The sequence below is a fragment of the Varroa destructor genome, unplaced genomic scaffold (genome assembly GCF_002443255.2).
Source record: "Varroa destructor unplaced genomic scaffold, Vdes_3.0 BEIS01000007.1, whole genome shotgun sequence".
NCBI classification, from domain to species: domain Eukaryota; kingdom Metazoa; phylum Arthropoda; class Arachnida; order Mesostigmata; family Varroidae; genus Varroa; species Varroa destructor.
In genome coordinates this window covers 2,531,315-2,548,561 of record NW_019211460.1, presented here as the reverse complement: position 1 = coordinate 2,548,561, position 17,247 = coordinate 2,531,315, and the positions used below count along the sequence as shown (strand labels likewise).

Below are 17,247 nucleotides of genomic sequence, written 5' to 3'. Positions count from 1 at the left end.
ATATGTATATGCGCATTGAACTATGGCTATTTTTATTCAACTGCTACACTTATCGAGTAATGAACGGGACGGTTAGCGGTGCACTCATAATACTCTGCTCATAACGACAAAAACAGCTGGCAAAAGGCAAAGGTGTCTGCAATGTTAGAGAGTGACCGGTTAGAGGGTAAATTCTACTCTACGGCTTTGATCACTAATCTATGGGTGCAGTACATATTCCAGATTGTTGCTGACATATATGCATATCTATCCCTTTTCTTTAAATTCATCATCGTTAGGAGTTGCTTACAAGCCAGGAGAGCGTCTATATATGGCAGTCTACCTAAGACCTCTCGCGGGAATCCTGCACCGAGAAATCTCATTGACCTCACTAAGAAACCTAGCCACTATGACAGATTCGATTATGAACAGAGCTTTATAATTAAATGGGGGCAAAACGTAGCACTTCTATAGTGGTATGCTGAAGCTTCGATATCTTGATGTCCGACAATCTGGATCCACTTAATTTGGGCAATTTTTTTTTAAATAGCCACGCACAAGGGCAAGCAAGGCAAATTGGAAAGCAAGTATGCCCACCCACACGCCGCCATTCTATGAACTTGCATACCAGATACTGTCTCTGAGGAGTATCTCTTAGTTCTACAATAACCAGGCGGTTCAAAACAACTCATTATAGTGGGCCGACCCGTTAAAGAACTTGTTAAATGAATACACTTTCTACATGCGTGCCCCGAGGCATTGCAACACCCACTAAAGGAAATTGTCCTCGAAAGCGTCAGCTGCCAACGAGTCACCTTAGGAATGACAATTCTAAAAACGATTGCTGGGACTTTGCGACCTAACAGAGAGGAATCTAATGGCCTTACAAGTCAGAAATGTACAACTATAACCCACATTTCCTGATGTCAGACCTACTACTAATAGTTCCACCTATATTCGGGTCAGTTCGGGCTATAACTTCATACGAAAGCAGCTCAATGAAAGCACATCAACAAACGACTCTGCCTGAATAAACTCAGTACACACGTTCATCTAATTTTAAGAATCTTTTGTCCGCAATGCTTCTTCAACTCAGTTACTGGTTGGAGGAAGGTTCTATGCATTACTGTCGGGCTACATATCCGTTGAGGTAATTGAGCTGATTCCGCTTGCCTATTATCACATCACAAAGGCATTTGTCTTCTTCAATGAAGATCAAGGCGTTGCAAGTCTTTGAAGCAACCATGCATTATAAGAAGGTCGCACAGTGGGGAACTGATGGGGCATACTTTTGTTTTGCGTCAAGGCAGTTAACATGGATCATAGAAAAACCTGCCTGACTTCCCGTCGGTCAACTAAATTCGTATTATCTATTTAGACGAGGATTCTCTTGACCTACTACCGTTCAGCCTTGCCAATACTGAGCACGATCAATACACAATCGAACTTCCAATTAACTCGAGGCAAACAGATGTCTTACTGAAGAAATGAGCAGGCCTGCCATCTTCGATTCATGACAGGAGCCTAATTAGCAGCAGTTTGAGGTGGCCTCGATATCTGAAGCTGTTCCAGGCCACATCTATAACGCCAGAGTATGAGAAAGGTTTTCAGTTCGGTGTTCTGCGGGCACTTCATCCGGTGCAGGCGTGTAAGCTGGCCGCGAAAACAATGGCTAACGTATTCCGATATGGAATTTGGAAAAAGAAATTTGTTCGTATGAAGCGCGCAGTTTAGCAGCTATTTAAATCTATGAATCAGTTAGGGAGTTCCATAGAGATGTTAGCTTTGACGACATGAAAGCATGGCTCATATGCTTTCAAGTACGATGAAACAGGACAGCCTTTTCCCAGCTACGTCGGTTACTGCAACATTGACAATCTTGCAAATACGGCCACGGATATGGATCGGGGATATTGTCATCAAAAAGTGACCCTTAAAATGGCACGTTCTCGTGCTTATAGGTAGATAAAACTCATTCACTTGGATATAGTGCAAATAGGGCCCAGGCCATGTTTCTTCTTTAGTAATCATTGTTTGAATATTGCGTTACAGGTTTCCGTGTTTTGGCCAACTACCGTTGACAAAAGGTGACGACTGCACTCGTTTTGTTTTCATAGCCTCACATTTTCACTCTGAGGTTGAGTTTTGAAAAACCAATAATAACCGATTAATGTTTTAATTGTCTGTAATTATAGATGGTATTTCCGTTATTGTTGTTGTGGCTGTTGTTGCTGCTTGATCGATTGCTGTTGCTTGTCGTAGTTTATTATTGTACCTTGGTGATTTTTCGAGGGTCCGCCGTCCCAGTTTCAAGCACTTCTACGCGCTGGTACGAGTTTGGCGAGTTAACGTAGCGCATTTTGTCCTGTGTCTTCTTCGCGTCGAGAAGCTTGCGAAGGGGACTGCAAGTGACAATCACAAGCAGCGATTAAATGCCAACATAGAGGTACATACAATGAGTTAGCCTTACCGAGTGAAGGATAAAATGTAGAATTCTTAGTGAAATCTTAGTGTCGTATGAGGTTGTAGAGAGGCACTTCCCAATTTGAAAGTTCAAAATTAATAATAATCCGTTGCCACCTTTAAGATATTGTTTGCATCATATCAAATGCTTTATACCAATCTAGAACAGACACTGTATCTTGAATATCTAACAAAAAGGGACAGTACATATAGGGAGGGAGCCTATATTTTAACAAAAAGTATTGTATGACTTTTCTGATCGGCCGTTAAGTGCTTTTATGAAAATCATCATCAAAAATAGCACAGCCAAACGGTTAGTGACCACCTCTGAAAGCTCCGGAACTGGGGTACTCCATGTGTAACACGGCGATGAAGCAAACGAAAGAGTTCTAACCCATTTATGTAACTCAAACGCTCTGGGTGTCACTTCCACCACCGGCCAGAGCTCGCCGGGCCTGCCCAGCTGCTCATATTTCCTACTCTCCGTCCATATACATGTTTGCACAAAGGCACACATCTAGCCGCGCGCCCTGCTGCATGCAGAAAGGCAGTTATGTAGGTACACGATATGCTCTGCCCACTCTGCCTCGCCTTTTAGCCCTTTCTGTGTCATTGTTGTTGTGTCTATGCAGTCCGGCTATCTCGAGATCTCTGTGCGTGTGACTCGGCGCTTTTAACTAGCTTCTCTCCCATTTGGGCATCGGTAAAAGTGCTTGCTATAGGAGGTTCGAAGCTAGACAGTAGAAAGGGTTCATTCCACAGCTGTAACCCCCTTGCTACAAGGACCGCTCGAGTCTTCCGGGAACTACCAATAGAGTAAAAGCGATTCGAACAGCGAAGGCCAGAATACGCCTTATAAGCAAATTGGAGATCAACAGCAGAAAAGTCACAATCACGATAAGAAGAAATATAATCACATAATACATCGGCAGCGATACAAAATATGAGACAGACAATGTAACCTTACACTATAATGGCGTCATAGTATGCCAAGCTGTTTGACCGCACTACCCTAGCGTTAAGATAGTCCTACCGCCTCTATATATATATAAGTTGGCCCTAAAGGAACGGTTGCATCTTTTTACGTTGTGTGCCACCCAATTTTCCTCTATATTATATCTGTTCAACAGCCAGGCCAAAAATATGCCTTCAAAAAGAACATAGGCGAACGATAGGGCTTCCTGCGCATATGTACCTTAGGCTTTGTCCTTGCACGCGTTCAAAAAGGTACCATGGAGAATAAGACAAATCTAAATAATAAAATGTCTGAAACATTCGAAATCGGAACACAAAAATATTGTCCAGGAATGAAAAGACTTTCAATAAACTTTTACCTGAGCCATTTGTCCTCGTCGAAGCTCTGGCCAAATGACGATGCGGACGGCGGGACCTCTACATCATTTTTGGCACGCGGCCGTTCGTCCCGTAATAACGGTTGTCTATAGAAATAACCTGTACGAAGGCCGCTGTTGTCAAGTGTACGCATATGAGCCTCGAACGCCACATCGCAGAGACGCAATCGACGCGACAGCTTTGAGTCCATTTTATCCTGAAACAAATTAGAGTAACCAATGTAACACGGCATAGGTAAACAACAAATTTATCAGTTACCGATCGTTGATCTCGTTTAATCGATTACACTATTCGAGAATTTTGTGATAACAGACAATACGACACACGAACAAAGCATGTATGCCCAACTCCTAATGAGGTCGCCCATTAGCCGTCCGTCCCCATAACCTGCGGGATATATTTCAGTGTACTCAACACAAATTTTAGTAAATCTTATATTATGAAGCTCCTGTCTTACATTTAATCTGTCGATAGCAGCGCGAAATCGCCTTACCTTATCTTCATCGGCTGGAATAGCTGGTTCATGATCCTTGGTCTGTTGTTTTTGCTCTTCGCGAATTGCGGCCATTTCTTCAGGGCTAAGCACGTACACATTGTCTAGACCGAGAGGTGCTAAGGCAAGAAGCTGCTCACATGCAGAGACCGTCGCTGCCAACGAAGCGAACGCCTCTTCAATTGAGTCGCCTCCAATCAGTGCTCCTTGATTTCTGTATATGTTTCGACAAAGAAAACCATACACAAACGCGAGTGTTAACCATGGAAACAGCCCTGAACTTTCATCGTCATCTGATAAGAAGATCCTCTTTACTAAACCAAATAAATAAACGGTGAGACAGGTAAAAAAACAATTCGTACGACTTTTAATTCATCTGCACGTTGTACCCTGTATGTATGTAACAAAAAATTTCGTTTGTATAATGAAGCCCCTTAGACAAAATTTCAATTTTAAAAGGAAATCAATATTTAATTCCTAATTTAATCATAATAAAAGCTCAAGCTATTATGCATCAACAAAGCGTATACTCCCTCACCTGATAAAAACAATTTTATTCACAGGACCAAGTGCCTTTGATAGGCCTTCACAATCGACACCAGCCGTTGCGTACGAGATGTCACCGAGAAGTGCGGCATCCGAGCATACCGGCATCAGACCGTTTTTCATTGCTGAGACCTGTGCAAATAGATACATTTTGTAATTAGTAGGGAGTCAATTAAGGGTAGGAAGTCAATTGATCGTATTAGTGAAAAAAAAACAATTAGGTGCAGGTTTAAATACAAAATTAGAAACAGTTCACTCGTTTGCAGAACTAAGCTGTTATTCTATACTCGTCTGTGAAAGCTTTTCCTAGGTTGGTAATACACATTATACGCACCGTCACGATAGCTGGATGTCTGGTTTGCACGATGGCTTTAATATCTGGTCTATGTGCGTGTACGATTGCATGCTGGGCGAATGCGCCGCGTGCGAACGAAAACGTCGTGGTGCCGGAATCGATCACTTGACCCTGCATGTCCACCTTGAGTAATGATGATGCTGTCACCTTTACACAGCCAGGCAGGAAAAACGAAGAGTAGGACACAGTGAGCCACTTGCTTATGTATATATATTATAAAGGGTACGGCACCTAAATTGGGGCAGACTTTGGCCAGCTGCCTGTGGCAACAGGCATGTCTCCATCTGTTATTAGCCTGTTTTTTTAGACTCGAACATTTATTTGGTAGAACATTTATTTATTTATTTATTAATACATTTAGATCTTGGTAGGAAACGATGCGTCATTTTCGTATTTTGAGCAGAAGTGAGCTATAATCTAATCTCGTTGCATTAAGCGAACTTAGATAAACATGTCTAAAATCGGCCGTCTACATTATTGGTAGCTCGAGTAGAATTTTTAAGAGGTAAGCCGGAGATCTTCAATTAGTTTTAAATCTAAAAGGACCTGAAATTCATCATAATGATGCAAAAAACCATTTTTGATACACCTAAATATTTGACACGAAAAATTACCGGCCGCCTCGTAAAGGGAAATATCAAATATTTCTTTTGCTTGTTTGTTTGCCTGCCAATATCGCTTAACGCAGCAATAGAGGATTTTTACCTCGTGTAGAAGTAAGCCAAAGGGATTTATCAGGAAGTGTTCTTGATCCTGTGAGATTCGCACGGTGGCATGCGTGAACTGGCCCTGACCGGCCGTAGCAGCCCATCCGTACATATCAAGCAGACGACACAACGCCGCCATTTTGCAACGAAGAGCCCGCTCTGGCGGTGAATAGCGAAGACCGTCAACCCCGCGTATGTCATTGATCGGAAGCAAAGGGCAGCCGCGCTGCTTCTGAGAGGACGGCAGGAGCATGTCCGTAACCTGTAGCCACACGCGCACACATATACGCATGAAAACAGTGAAAAAAATTGCCATTCCTAGGAAAAGTAAACTATTAATATCGACGGCTTAATATGGTATGGTCATTACCATCCCTTTATTCTACCCGACCCCGAGTGGAGTCAATGATTAGCCAAAATAATCAAATTCATTATGAACGCCTTGTTTGGTCGATCGAAGCATCGGGAGACCATTAGGGAAAATTGTGAATATTTATACACCTATGTATAGCATATACAAGACAACAACGGTTAGCTTTAACCTGTTGAAGGGCCTGGATATTCCCCGGCGTATAGCCACTTCTTAATTGACTCTCTACAATCCGTTCCAACTCCTCCCGGAACACCTGGAAAAGATCGTTCGTACAATCGCAACGCGCAAATTTAGCGTAGTAGCAAAAGTAGTCCACTAGTTAAGTATTCGATATGCAAGAGACGTAGCTGTCTACGGCGAAACGACGAAACATGTTACTAGACCATTTCGTAGCTCTACGACAAGACTTATCCATACTAAACTAAAAGAAGCGCCGGTATATCAGCTGTTCATAACCAGAATGCCAATAGAGTAAAACGACTCAAAATTCATTCGTTTCAGGTCGGATCACCGCTTATTTTGTAGCAACCATTTATATAGACAAAGTGTTTACCTAAACATATGTCAGATACCGGGCAATTTACCTGCGAGTTCATGATCATCTCGACCCGCTTTCGTCGGTCCATTTCTTTCATGTCCGCCGCGATGTCCGCTGGACGCATCATCTGCCTCTGCGCAAATAAAACAGGGAAAAATGGAGACGATCACACATTAGCGTGCGCCAATGGCCTTACACTTCTTCAAAGGGTTGAAACCATTTCACAAATCGAAAAAGCTTACGGTGGAAAAGCTTTCGAACTTACTGGATACGTTCGTATAATGATGATGAATCGCCTTAAGTTACGTTTTAGATTCGAACACTGGCTGTCGACAGGAGGTCAACTTCTGAGATTCAGAAAAACAGGGCCTCAGACTGTCGGCCTTGGACTACTCTCTATTTGTATAGAAGTTTTCAAGGTGATAAAGGTATACAGCCACATGCGTGGCAATCATTATAATCTGCAAATCATTACCTGCAGTTCGGGGTCCTCCGGATCGAAGGTGCCATTGGTCCCTCCGTTAGACTCGTCGGCCATTTTGTACGAAGACAAAATGACCACGACCAAACAATCTGAACCCTGACACACTCAGCCTGCAATTAGTCCATCAATGAACAGAATGAATGTGCGAAACTTGTTAACAACTGCTTTTAAAAGCTACACAAAAATCAACTCTTGCATAACCAGTCATGGTTACATTTTGCATTCCCTTTCATCGGTAAAGACTGTTGCAGTCGATGTAACTGTATAACAACTCAATTTGAATAAATACGCTCAAATAAGTAACTTATACGTACGTACGTTCTATGTGTTCAGTGCCACGTTATTAATGCTCCACTAAATAAATAATATGCTGAGAACGAAAGTTCATTAAATTTTACGTTGGTTGCACCTGTTTGAAACTGATGCCAGTTGCAGACCTTCCAATGTAAAATTGGATCATTTAAGTGTGACCTAAATGATAAAAACCTTTCTCAAGCAAACGAAAAACTCTGATGTGCTGTTCAAAGCAAGCTTCAATGCTTGTTCTCGCAAAATCACTATGCCTAATGTCGACCTGATTGTGTATATAAGCTATTTTACAGATACTTAACTAAAATCGAACCACATGAGCCTATTCATAACCTGAGTTGAAAAAAAAAGAGGTATTTTCTATTACTTGCATAAAGAAAGAAAATCAAGTTAGGCAAGGCTATACAAAGGGGACAAAAAAGCCTTCAAATGTGTGTCATTTCCAAGTAAACGAAAACGACCATTTTAAGGATTACTGCCCAAATACTACCTCGTCCGTCTAGAAGTTGTCCGCTATTGGACCGCCCAATATTTCTGGGGAAGACACTGGGGCCGCCAAAGACAATGTAGAGTGCAACCTATCAAGCATTAGAGATAAGATACCGATAAAATAACGACCACATTGTGTCGTCAATCATTGCGTCTTGTATATAGGAAGCCTTTCCGGCACCTTTAGATATACACCGGTCAAAGACCGGCCTAATTGCAGATGCTCGCTCTAAACAGTCCACACTTTTCAGATGCGTCGCTGTCTTCGACTAAAATATATTTCAATTAAATACTTGAAAATGGCCAGTTCGACCTGCGTATGATGTCAACTTACTTACACTAACGTCACATAAGTTAACTTTTCCGAAAGACAGACAAGAAACTTCACGTTATATCATAATGATCACCGTAGCGGTCTGTGCTAAGATGTTGCCTAACATGTAAGTGGCGCTGAACTTCGTCAACTGTTGTAACAACTCTTGAAAACATTGTGTTGGAGATTTCACCATATTGTTTGTTTGTTTGTTTGTTTTTTAGTAGTAAATAATCAACGTGAAGCCAGCATTAGCAACATCAAAAGCGCTGACATTTATAACGAAACCTGTGCCAGAAGGTAGATCAACCAAAAATATGAAATGGAGGTTGGTATCAGTTTTTAGATGTCGACAGACGCTTAGTCTCCTGCTAAGAGCGTCGGCACTAGGTCCAACAAAGAAAATTGCGACTTTAATGAGAAATTCTATAGAAAATGAAGCGTCTCTTTTTTTTTTCTCGTTGTCGATACGATAACGCGCTATCGTCACAACGATCTCCTCCACCTTAATTTGCCACGCCGTCGTCGCCTCGATGGAGAACTGTTGGGAGGAAGTTAGCTCAGTTAGCCGGGACTTTTCCGCGAAGACCAATCGATTTCCACACAAGTCAACGCAAAAAGACAGAGGACTTGGTATACAAGAACCGGCAATGTTGTACAGATTTAGACATTTTCTTTTTGAATCGCCTTAACCGCTGTGTCTAGTGTCAATAAAATACGATCGGTCTAAATTGGCAACTAACAGAATGCCATGTTATTTATTATAATTATCATATAACTTAAAGTGTGTTTCACTCCTGACAATTCGCGCTTAACTAGGGCTAAGGGACCAGCGAGCCGACGCGTCATCAGTGTGACCATGTAGCATCTTCGTTGGTAACCTGCATTATTTTCACCTTGGCAGCGATGCCCTACTGCATAAAGTAACCATAGTATTTGAAGACAAATTACAGTCTATTTCAAGTCGATACTGAAAAAGGAGATTCTGCATATAAAGGGCAACTTCGTTGTAAATAATAGATTTCAAATCTATGTTCTCCATTACTAATTCGCCCACGAAAAATGTCAGAAATCAGGTTAATCGCTAGCTCGAGAGGAAAAACCCAACCTAGGATGACAGTTCAGATGTGGCCTTCGACAGCCGACAAATACTCTTTTGCCGTATGTTTGGCCCAAGGCCCAAAAACTGGTTACATTCCTCCCTACTGGCAAGAGTAGCAGTAGCAGTAGCTCGTAGCGTATCAACTAATCTCTCGGTACCGGAAGCAGCATCTTGCCAATCTCAACACGAACCGATGCTATTTACAGTCAGCTGTAGAGGCAGCATCGCTTGAACCGGAGTCGTCACAAATGGGGTATGAAAAGGTTTTACTGTCGGCAGGACCGACCACCTTTAACTCTCTTGTTAGGTTGTTCTCCCCTCTTAGTTCGATTGAAGAATGCATTGCCATACACGCTACACTGGTGTAGGCTCAAACATTCGACTCCACCCGATGAGGAGAATAAGACTGATTCGAACTTAAAGTCGATACGCCTAGGGATGCCAGTCAAGTGAGCGTTTTGAACAAGATCGAACGCATCTATCTGGACTAGTTATACAACAACAATATCATCAACGTTACCACCCTGTTTTAGTAGTAGTATAGATATCGTAGATATACAAAGTATAGATAACGTTGCACAAGGTTTAAATGGATTTTGGTCAACAGTCTCTTTTTTATTCTTTCTGTTCTACTTCTGTATGACCTTCATGACGATACATGAGTTCCACGGCCAAGTGATGACGTTACTATGTTTCTTTCAGCGTAGCCATTCGTCGAATATGGCGACCGGACAAAGGCAGCTAAAAGATGACTCATAATATCCATTACTCTTACAGGGTGTACGTACATTAACAGCCACTGTTAGTTTTTTTCCGTCTAAACGTTGTATTAGAGCAGTATTATATTATAAGAGAACAGTATGAGCAATCATACGTCCCATTTGTTCACTCACAACAGTCATAAATATATAGCATAAGTGAGTAAGGGTTATACGAAGTAATCCGATGACAAGGAACGTCTCCTCTTATGCTCTTCCGTGTGCTGTCATGCATAGCTGACTAGCGTTTTCTGGCTTACTGTAACATCCGTCAAGCGACATCTATGAAAAAAAGCATAGTACGTTAGCACCGAACGGCAATACCAGCGTATTGCTCCAAGCACGCTATCGAAATCCTTGTTTAGTAATTAAAATTAAAGTGCAAGAGCGTTTCATTGAAGCATACCCAATAAAAGCACAACTAAAATTTACCACAGTTTAATACTAAGCGTTGCCAGGCTTCCGAGATCTTTCTGCGATTGTGCACACTTTGTGTAGAACATCAGTTTATCCAGAAACACGAATAGAAGTGCTCCACGATCATAAGATCTGAGAATTGCTTCTCAAATTAGGACTCTTTTAAGAGTGCGCGTCCAATGCATTGTACACAGGTCGTATGCCCAGACCAGGCTCAATTATTCCATCGACCTATTCAACAGGTTTACTCTATATTACATAACATATGCATACATATATATAAGCTGGACCGTGTTGTAGAACACGACTGATCCGATCGTTTTAGTTTGCGGCTGGAAGACGATGACCATTAAGACCAACACAGCTGACCTTTTAGGTAGGGTTCTTCTACAGAAAAAGGCCACTTTTATCTTGAAAATGGCAAAAACTAACAAAACGCTTCCCCGCTGGCCATTATACAGTTGTGTGGCATACAATTCTACCAATACCAATAGTGAAGCGGTCGAAACTATGTTTATTCGCGGAATACATACAAATGTATAATGATAAAATCGCTTAAAAGACTTATAACCTAAAAAAAGGTTCCTTTGCTTTAAATACTAGTCGAGCAGACGGACAGAGGGACTCAGTCAAAAAAAATAAACCGTTTTCTAGCTTCGTGGTCGCTATATGGAAAGTAGAACTTCAATACTCCAACTGCTATTTTCTGAGCTGAGACTAAACGCCTAAATCGGCGGGTTTTTCAGACCCAAATCAATCCCACAGAAGGCACGGATTGATTGAGCTTATTATGGTCCACGCTCGGAGAAGACGCCTAACTACCGTTTGGAAACACTACGACGCTCACCAACGTCGTTCATGCTGATATATATAATTGTATATTTTTATAAAATTTATGTTGTGTGAACAAGTGCGCTCAACTTGTGTTGCATAAGGAAATTTGCTCAACCTATATTGTGGAAGAAGCTCTATTTGACGCTATTTCTATTATAAATATAGTTAGTCTTTTGTTTTATAGGTAAAATGAATGAAATACACCAGTGTGTTTGTCTAATATAGCGTCCGTCTGTTGATTCGTGTCTTTATCGAGTCTCAAACGCTTTCCAATGGCAATAGGACATGGCTGCGTTTTCTGGCTCGGAAGAAGCTTATTCTTTATGGGAGAACTTGCACTTAGAACAGCCAATTTAATCAATATTCTTCCCCAGAGAAGTTTCATTTTTCCATAGAGTGTGGTGCTCGGTCAGGCAAATTGGTCGTTTTTGTGACTTCCATGATAACCGCTGAGAATTTATAGAAGGTACATATGGGAAGGTTGTTTATTTTTCTAAATTCTACAAAATGCATACAAAATTGCATTTAGGAGAATTTTCGAATTTTTTTTTTTAACTTTTGCAACTGAGTCGTAAATCGTAGATTCTTGTTCAAGTTGTTTATAACTAATGAAATACGAGCAATCTAAGTTGATTTTTTGCAATCGTTTGAATACTTTTTTGAAGGGCAGCTTTTTTTCCTCATGATAGGGAATGGGAGATCATTGGGGAAATCTTTTGTAAAAATCTATAAGAAAATTGCTAAAGTTTCATAGCGAGATTTTTGCAGAACTTTTTTGCCCCCTGCCAAAGTGGCAGCAATATTTTTGCATGGACCTCTATATAGCGGTAGCTTTCTTTTATCGTCCTATTCGAAAGCTTTCAACGAGCTGAATTGAAATACTATACTGATACTTAACATGATGCTCTAGTTAACCTTTATTCGGTGAAATATGTTTATTATAAAAAAAAAAAAAAGTTAATCTGTACGCCTTGGTAACTTCACAGTAACAAAATTAGTATGCCAACCGACTTTATCAATCGTAACGGTTACTAGCAGTCGACATAAGACCACTTGATTCACGTAGGTCCCTCCCTCAGAGGTCCGCCGACGATAGATCCTATTCAGGTGCGTCCCGGAAACAGAGTCCGGGACACTTAAAAAAAACACTTAAAGAAACACTTAAAAAAAAACCGTAATCATATTGTAGAAACATATTGTAGCAAAGGCCAACATACCACGAACGAGGTAAATCTAGACTTAAGTTAGCCGTTTGGCCGAGGTATTCAAACATACCGATCAAACAGCCGCAAAGGAATAACGGGTAGGTCAGACAGGGCAACTGCAACGGGATAAGCCTTATTGTATCTTGTAATTTACGTTGAGCTGAGTATAATATGAAAAAGTTAAATCAAAGCTAATCAATGGTTAAATAAGCATGGAACGAAGGCCGCGAGTCCGCCAGATTATGATAGATAATTAGAGTTACCGCAAATAGGAAAACCATTATAGTTCTATCGCGTAGCTCTGGCAAGACGTGACAATTTCTAACCTTATCTGGATAGTTACCGTGAATCAAAGGAAACTTTTGTTCAATATTATCCAAGAAAATCGATTTTTCCACCCTTGGTAGTAAATAAAAAGTTGGACACTTGAGTGACAGGTTTATTAAGGCTTTGGATTTTATTTATATTTTACATTTGAGCACAGCATGAGCCGTCTAGTGTTGGGCTACATAGGAAATGTAAGCGGATCATTTATCTTCGAATCAATTATTGCAGAACGATTAACAGAACGATTTGCCGAAGCTTGAAATCAGTAATAAAAAATTTTCATTATCAGTCACGCGACTGCGCCTATGAAATTATTCAAAGCTCCACCCATGAAGATTTTGCCGAACCAGAAAAATACAACAAACTGTAGAAAAAAGAATTTATTCAGCAGCCGACTATTTAAATCATCACATTTATTTTAAACGGTGTTACTCTTCCCGTCAGTCATAGAAAACGAGCGGACCAAATGAGATTCCTGATGATGTCAAAGTTAAGGATTGCGGATAGATACTACCCAGGCACTTCTGATCAGGACGTAAATCTAAGATAATATAACATCACGATGATATAGTATTTTCCTATATCGAAGATCGGAAAGCTTTATATACGCAGACCAATAGGGTGTAACCAGCGCCAGTAGCGTGGTAACGCTTACCCACAACCAAGCACACTGGGCAAAAATTATCCTAGATGACTTCATCACCTCATCATTGCACTCGAAAAACCTTCTCCGTTGAGCATCTAGCAAACTCGTAGTATTAATTATATATAAAAGGTTTATTATTCATAAAAATTAACTAGTCATAGAGAACCCTATTCTGAAATGTAGATAAGAACAAACAGTGACCAGTTTGTCTTACGCTTCTCTTCTATCTGCGTTTTTAACAGACCCTGCACGCGGCGTTAGAACGCTTATTCAATTCACAATAAAAATATATAATGATAACAGTTATACTAGCAGTAGTATAAGAAGATAGTCAATCTTCTGGAGATAGTCAAATCATCTTCATACAATCAATCGTTTTACAATGGATTTTTCCACTTCCTTGGTTTCTTTCTAGAGTTCTACTAAACTTCTAGCTTCATTGCAAATTATCGAGTGAATTAATTTTTCTTTTCGTTCAATGCGATTCACCATAAATATGCATACTTTCACAAAGTATACACCCTGTCATCGACGTTAGCTATAAGGTTATTGTTACCTTATAGCTAACTTTTGACGTTCTCTAGATCAGTGTAAGATCAAAACCACTTCTTTGAACAATGGCGAACAGCGATACACAACAAAAAAAAAAACAAAAGAGTAGTTAGGAATGAATAACGTAGTAGTAAAAAAAAAAAAAAAAAAAAAAAAAAAAAAAGTATGGTCTGGCGATGGCAATAATCCCTTCTTTACTGGCTTAATACTATCATTGTTCCACAAGTTCGTTAAACGAACTTAACTGGACAAATCTTCATAGAAGTGAACAGCTTGTTATCGACCGCACGCGGTAATAGCTGAAGCATCTTAGAAAAGGTAGCGTACATTTTGGAGCGTCGCTGCACTGTTCATCATGGACTGGACAGACCAGATTACATCATGTGCGACGGCCTGCGGAGGTCCCTAACGGGAAAGGGCAAAGGAGGTTAGAGGCCGATGAACCGCTCGCGTTAAAACACACGCCACGCCCTGATATGCCGCCGATTTCTAGACTATTTCTCATTTAGACGACTGAATACTAACCGCTTTTATAATTTTCATTTTGTTATTTAGATCCTCCCCCAACATACGGTGGGCTTTAGTCAACATGACACATACCCAATGAAATCTTCTATTACTCGTTATTTCGATCAGTGAAGAGAAAGAACTATACCGTTATGCTAGACGGAAAGTTGTTTCAATGAAACACGCTTAAGGTATACATGGAAAAGTAAACAGGGCAATATAACACGAACATCGTTCCGTCGAGTTCTCGTCACGGAATTTTCTTTTCCAGCCTATTCCATAGGTTGGCGGTGTTCATCAAACGAAAGAATTATCCACTTAGAGAGCCATTTATACGGAACGATAAATGAAGGTCTTTACGAGGTCATCGACGACCGACGGACAACGGACTATCCAGTGATTGTTATCAAACCCAAAGGACCCCGCGATAGGGCAGTGTTATCTCTGTGCATATATATAATAGTGAAATATGCACAGCTGTTATATGCAGGATGTTAGAGTGAAAGTGTTACATGTTGGCAAAACAAGGGCTGTATGAAACTCAGTGGATAGTTGTCTCTGTGATCAGACCAATTGGTGGCAGCGGCTGGATGAGGCAGGCAACAAACTGCGGTGGGCTGAGAGTAAAGAAGTCGAATATTTTTTCGCGTGCACGGAAGGCGGACACCATTACGGACGAATATTGATACCGTTGAAAATTTTTTTAATAGCACAGGGATTTTTTGACCATCCCAAAAGTTATTAGATCAAATATTGGGATACTTCGATCATCTACCTGACCGAGAAACGTGGTTGTACAACCCCCATCCCTGTAGAACTGTTGAAATCTTTAGAAGGGATGGGGGAGGCAGAGGGAAATGTAACACTAAATTTATACTAATACGTTTGGCGCCTACATTACGCTGGACATATCCGATTGGCTCAGTACTTACGCTGCCCAAGGTAGACTCGTTAAATTTACAACAGTAAATACGTTTAGCAATTAGGTTTCTATAGGGGCCTGTATAAAATTCCAGCATCTATGCTATATAATACCATAAAAAGGCTTTACAGATCAGCAGAGCAGGGTTGACTGAATAATCATGACAAGAATTACAAGCCACAGATAGCCAATTGTTGGTATTACCGTGACGCCGGTTTCTCTAAAAGAATTCAGAACTGGTATCTGCTCATTGCTACAAAGATATTAGTGGATATCTTTGGGATAAAGCGCAGGGCAGATTTTGAAACCGATATAAGTTATGCAACTTCTATTACATTACATTGAAGCCCAATGTGTTCACATCTACAGTTATGGTTGGTTTTCTTCAGTGTCGAAAAGCCCCTATAGGTAGCTACAGATTATTTGCTCATTGTTTATAATTGTTGGATTTAAAGATTGTCTCGTTTTTGTCTAAAATCTGTAAATGACTACCTTGTCGGCCAGTTCGGATACCTACAAACGGCTACCTGCTCATACAAAAATGAGCAATGGCACTAGTTTTCAGCAATACTTCTTCTATGATTGACCCGTGTATACACCTTTGGTTTAGATTCTGCTTATTTTTCATTCTTTTTAGTAGGATAACGTGACACAAATTCTTTTTTCGTTTTTCAATACGACAACGCCGCTGCCGCCCGCCACGAGCTGTCTACGACTGCCGCAGTCATTGTTGTCGTTGGTTACCGTCACAACTATGACGACCAACCGCGGCAGCTAACGTCATCGGAACAGCATAAGCAACTGCACCGTTACTTGGGACCGAGAAGGGAATAGGAAAAGGGCCACTAGTTTTGTTGCTCGTCGAAGCAGTAGCAGGCGTTGTACATCGTTGCCAATGCTGTGGATAGTAGCGCGCCATCCTGTATCGCGGTGCCTCTCGAACGACAGCAGCAAACGCTTGGTGCTTGATGCCAGCGACGACGACAACGACGAGCAGTGCTGTGCAGTAGGCAAACTGAGCCTAGTTATTGTGCGCGCTGCTCCTAGCATCGTAGTAGAGGCGTCGCCGGCGTGAAGCCGCTAGACACACATACGAACGCACTTTAGACACCTGGTGGTTTCGATAACGTGCCTACGAAAGCGAATTCAATGGGCCGTCACGTCCGCCACAACTAAAAATCGCCAACTTCAATCAGAGATCTGTAGAAGCGACAGCAGCGGTTCCACTCAGCGTTGTTGCAGCCATCGACGTCGTCGACGCTCTTGCTCGTAATGACTGCGCCCGAAAAGCATATTATAACAACAACAACAACAACAACAGGAAACAGACTTTCGTTCACTGCTCCTTCGTCACAAGTGTAATTCGCTCGTTTTCTGTATTCACTCTATTTTGATCCGACGCACTGTATCACCTAGGTCTTGATTCTGATCAACTCAGAACCTTTATTTGGCTCCCTTACCTTCCCCTTTCAGTCGTTCGCTGCCGAAGTCATCATCAGCGATGTAATCAATAAGCCCTCAGCAGCAATTCTTCTCCTGTCATCGTAACTATTTTCATTGCCTAGTATTTTGTTA

At 41.2% G+C, this 17,247-nt stretch overlaps 1 protein-coding gene across 6 annotated transcripts in view; it reads right to left on the bottom strand.

The window, feature by feature from the left end:
• hts (adducin 1-like protein hts) overlaps nucleotides 1–17,247 on the bottom strand; it is a 33,617-nt gene that overhangs the window by 13,399 nt on the left and 2,971 nt on the right. For 5 of the 6 annotated variants that reach the window (XM_086975916.1, XM_022813422.2, XM_022813427.2 and 2 more), the window contains exons 2-10: nucleotides 7,283–7,401; nucleotides 6,854–6,940; nucleotides 6,439–6,522; nucleotides 5,895–6,158; nucleotides 5,169–5,336; nucleotides 4,827–4,966; nucleotides 4,289–4,502; nucleotides 3,777–3,991; nucleotides 2,255–2,381 (exon numbers count right to left, since the gene is read on the bottom strand). In XM_086975916.1, the coding sequence (XP_086832042.1) occupies nucleotides 2,255–2,381; nucleotides 3,777–3,991; nucleotides 4,289–4,502; nucleotides 4,827–4,966; nucleotides 5,169–5,336; nucleotides 5,895–6,158; nucleotides 6,439–6,522; nucleotides 6,854–6,940; nucleotides 7,283–7,345 (1,362 nt within the window). In that variant the 5' untranslated portion in view covers nucleotides 7,346–7,401. The remainder of the gene's footprint in view (nucleotides 1–2,254; nucleotides 2,382–3,776; nucleotides 3,992–4,288; nucleotides 4,503–4,826; nucleotides 4,967–5,168; nucleotides 5,337–5,894; nucleotides 6,159–6,438; nucleotides 6,523–6,853; nucleotides 6,941–7,282; nucleotides 7,402–17,247) is intronic. The other variant, XM_086975915.1, reaches the window with a different exon arrangement.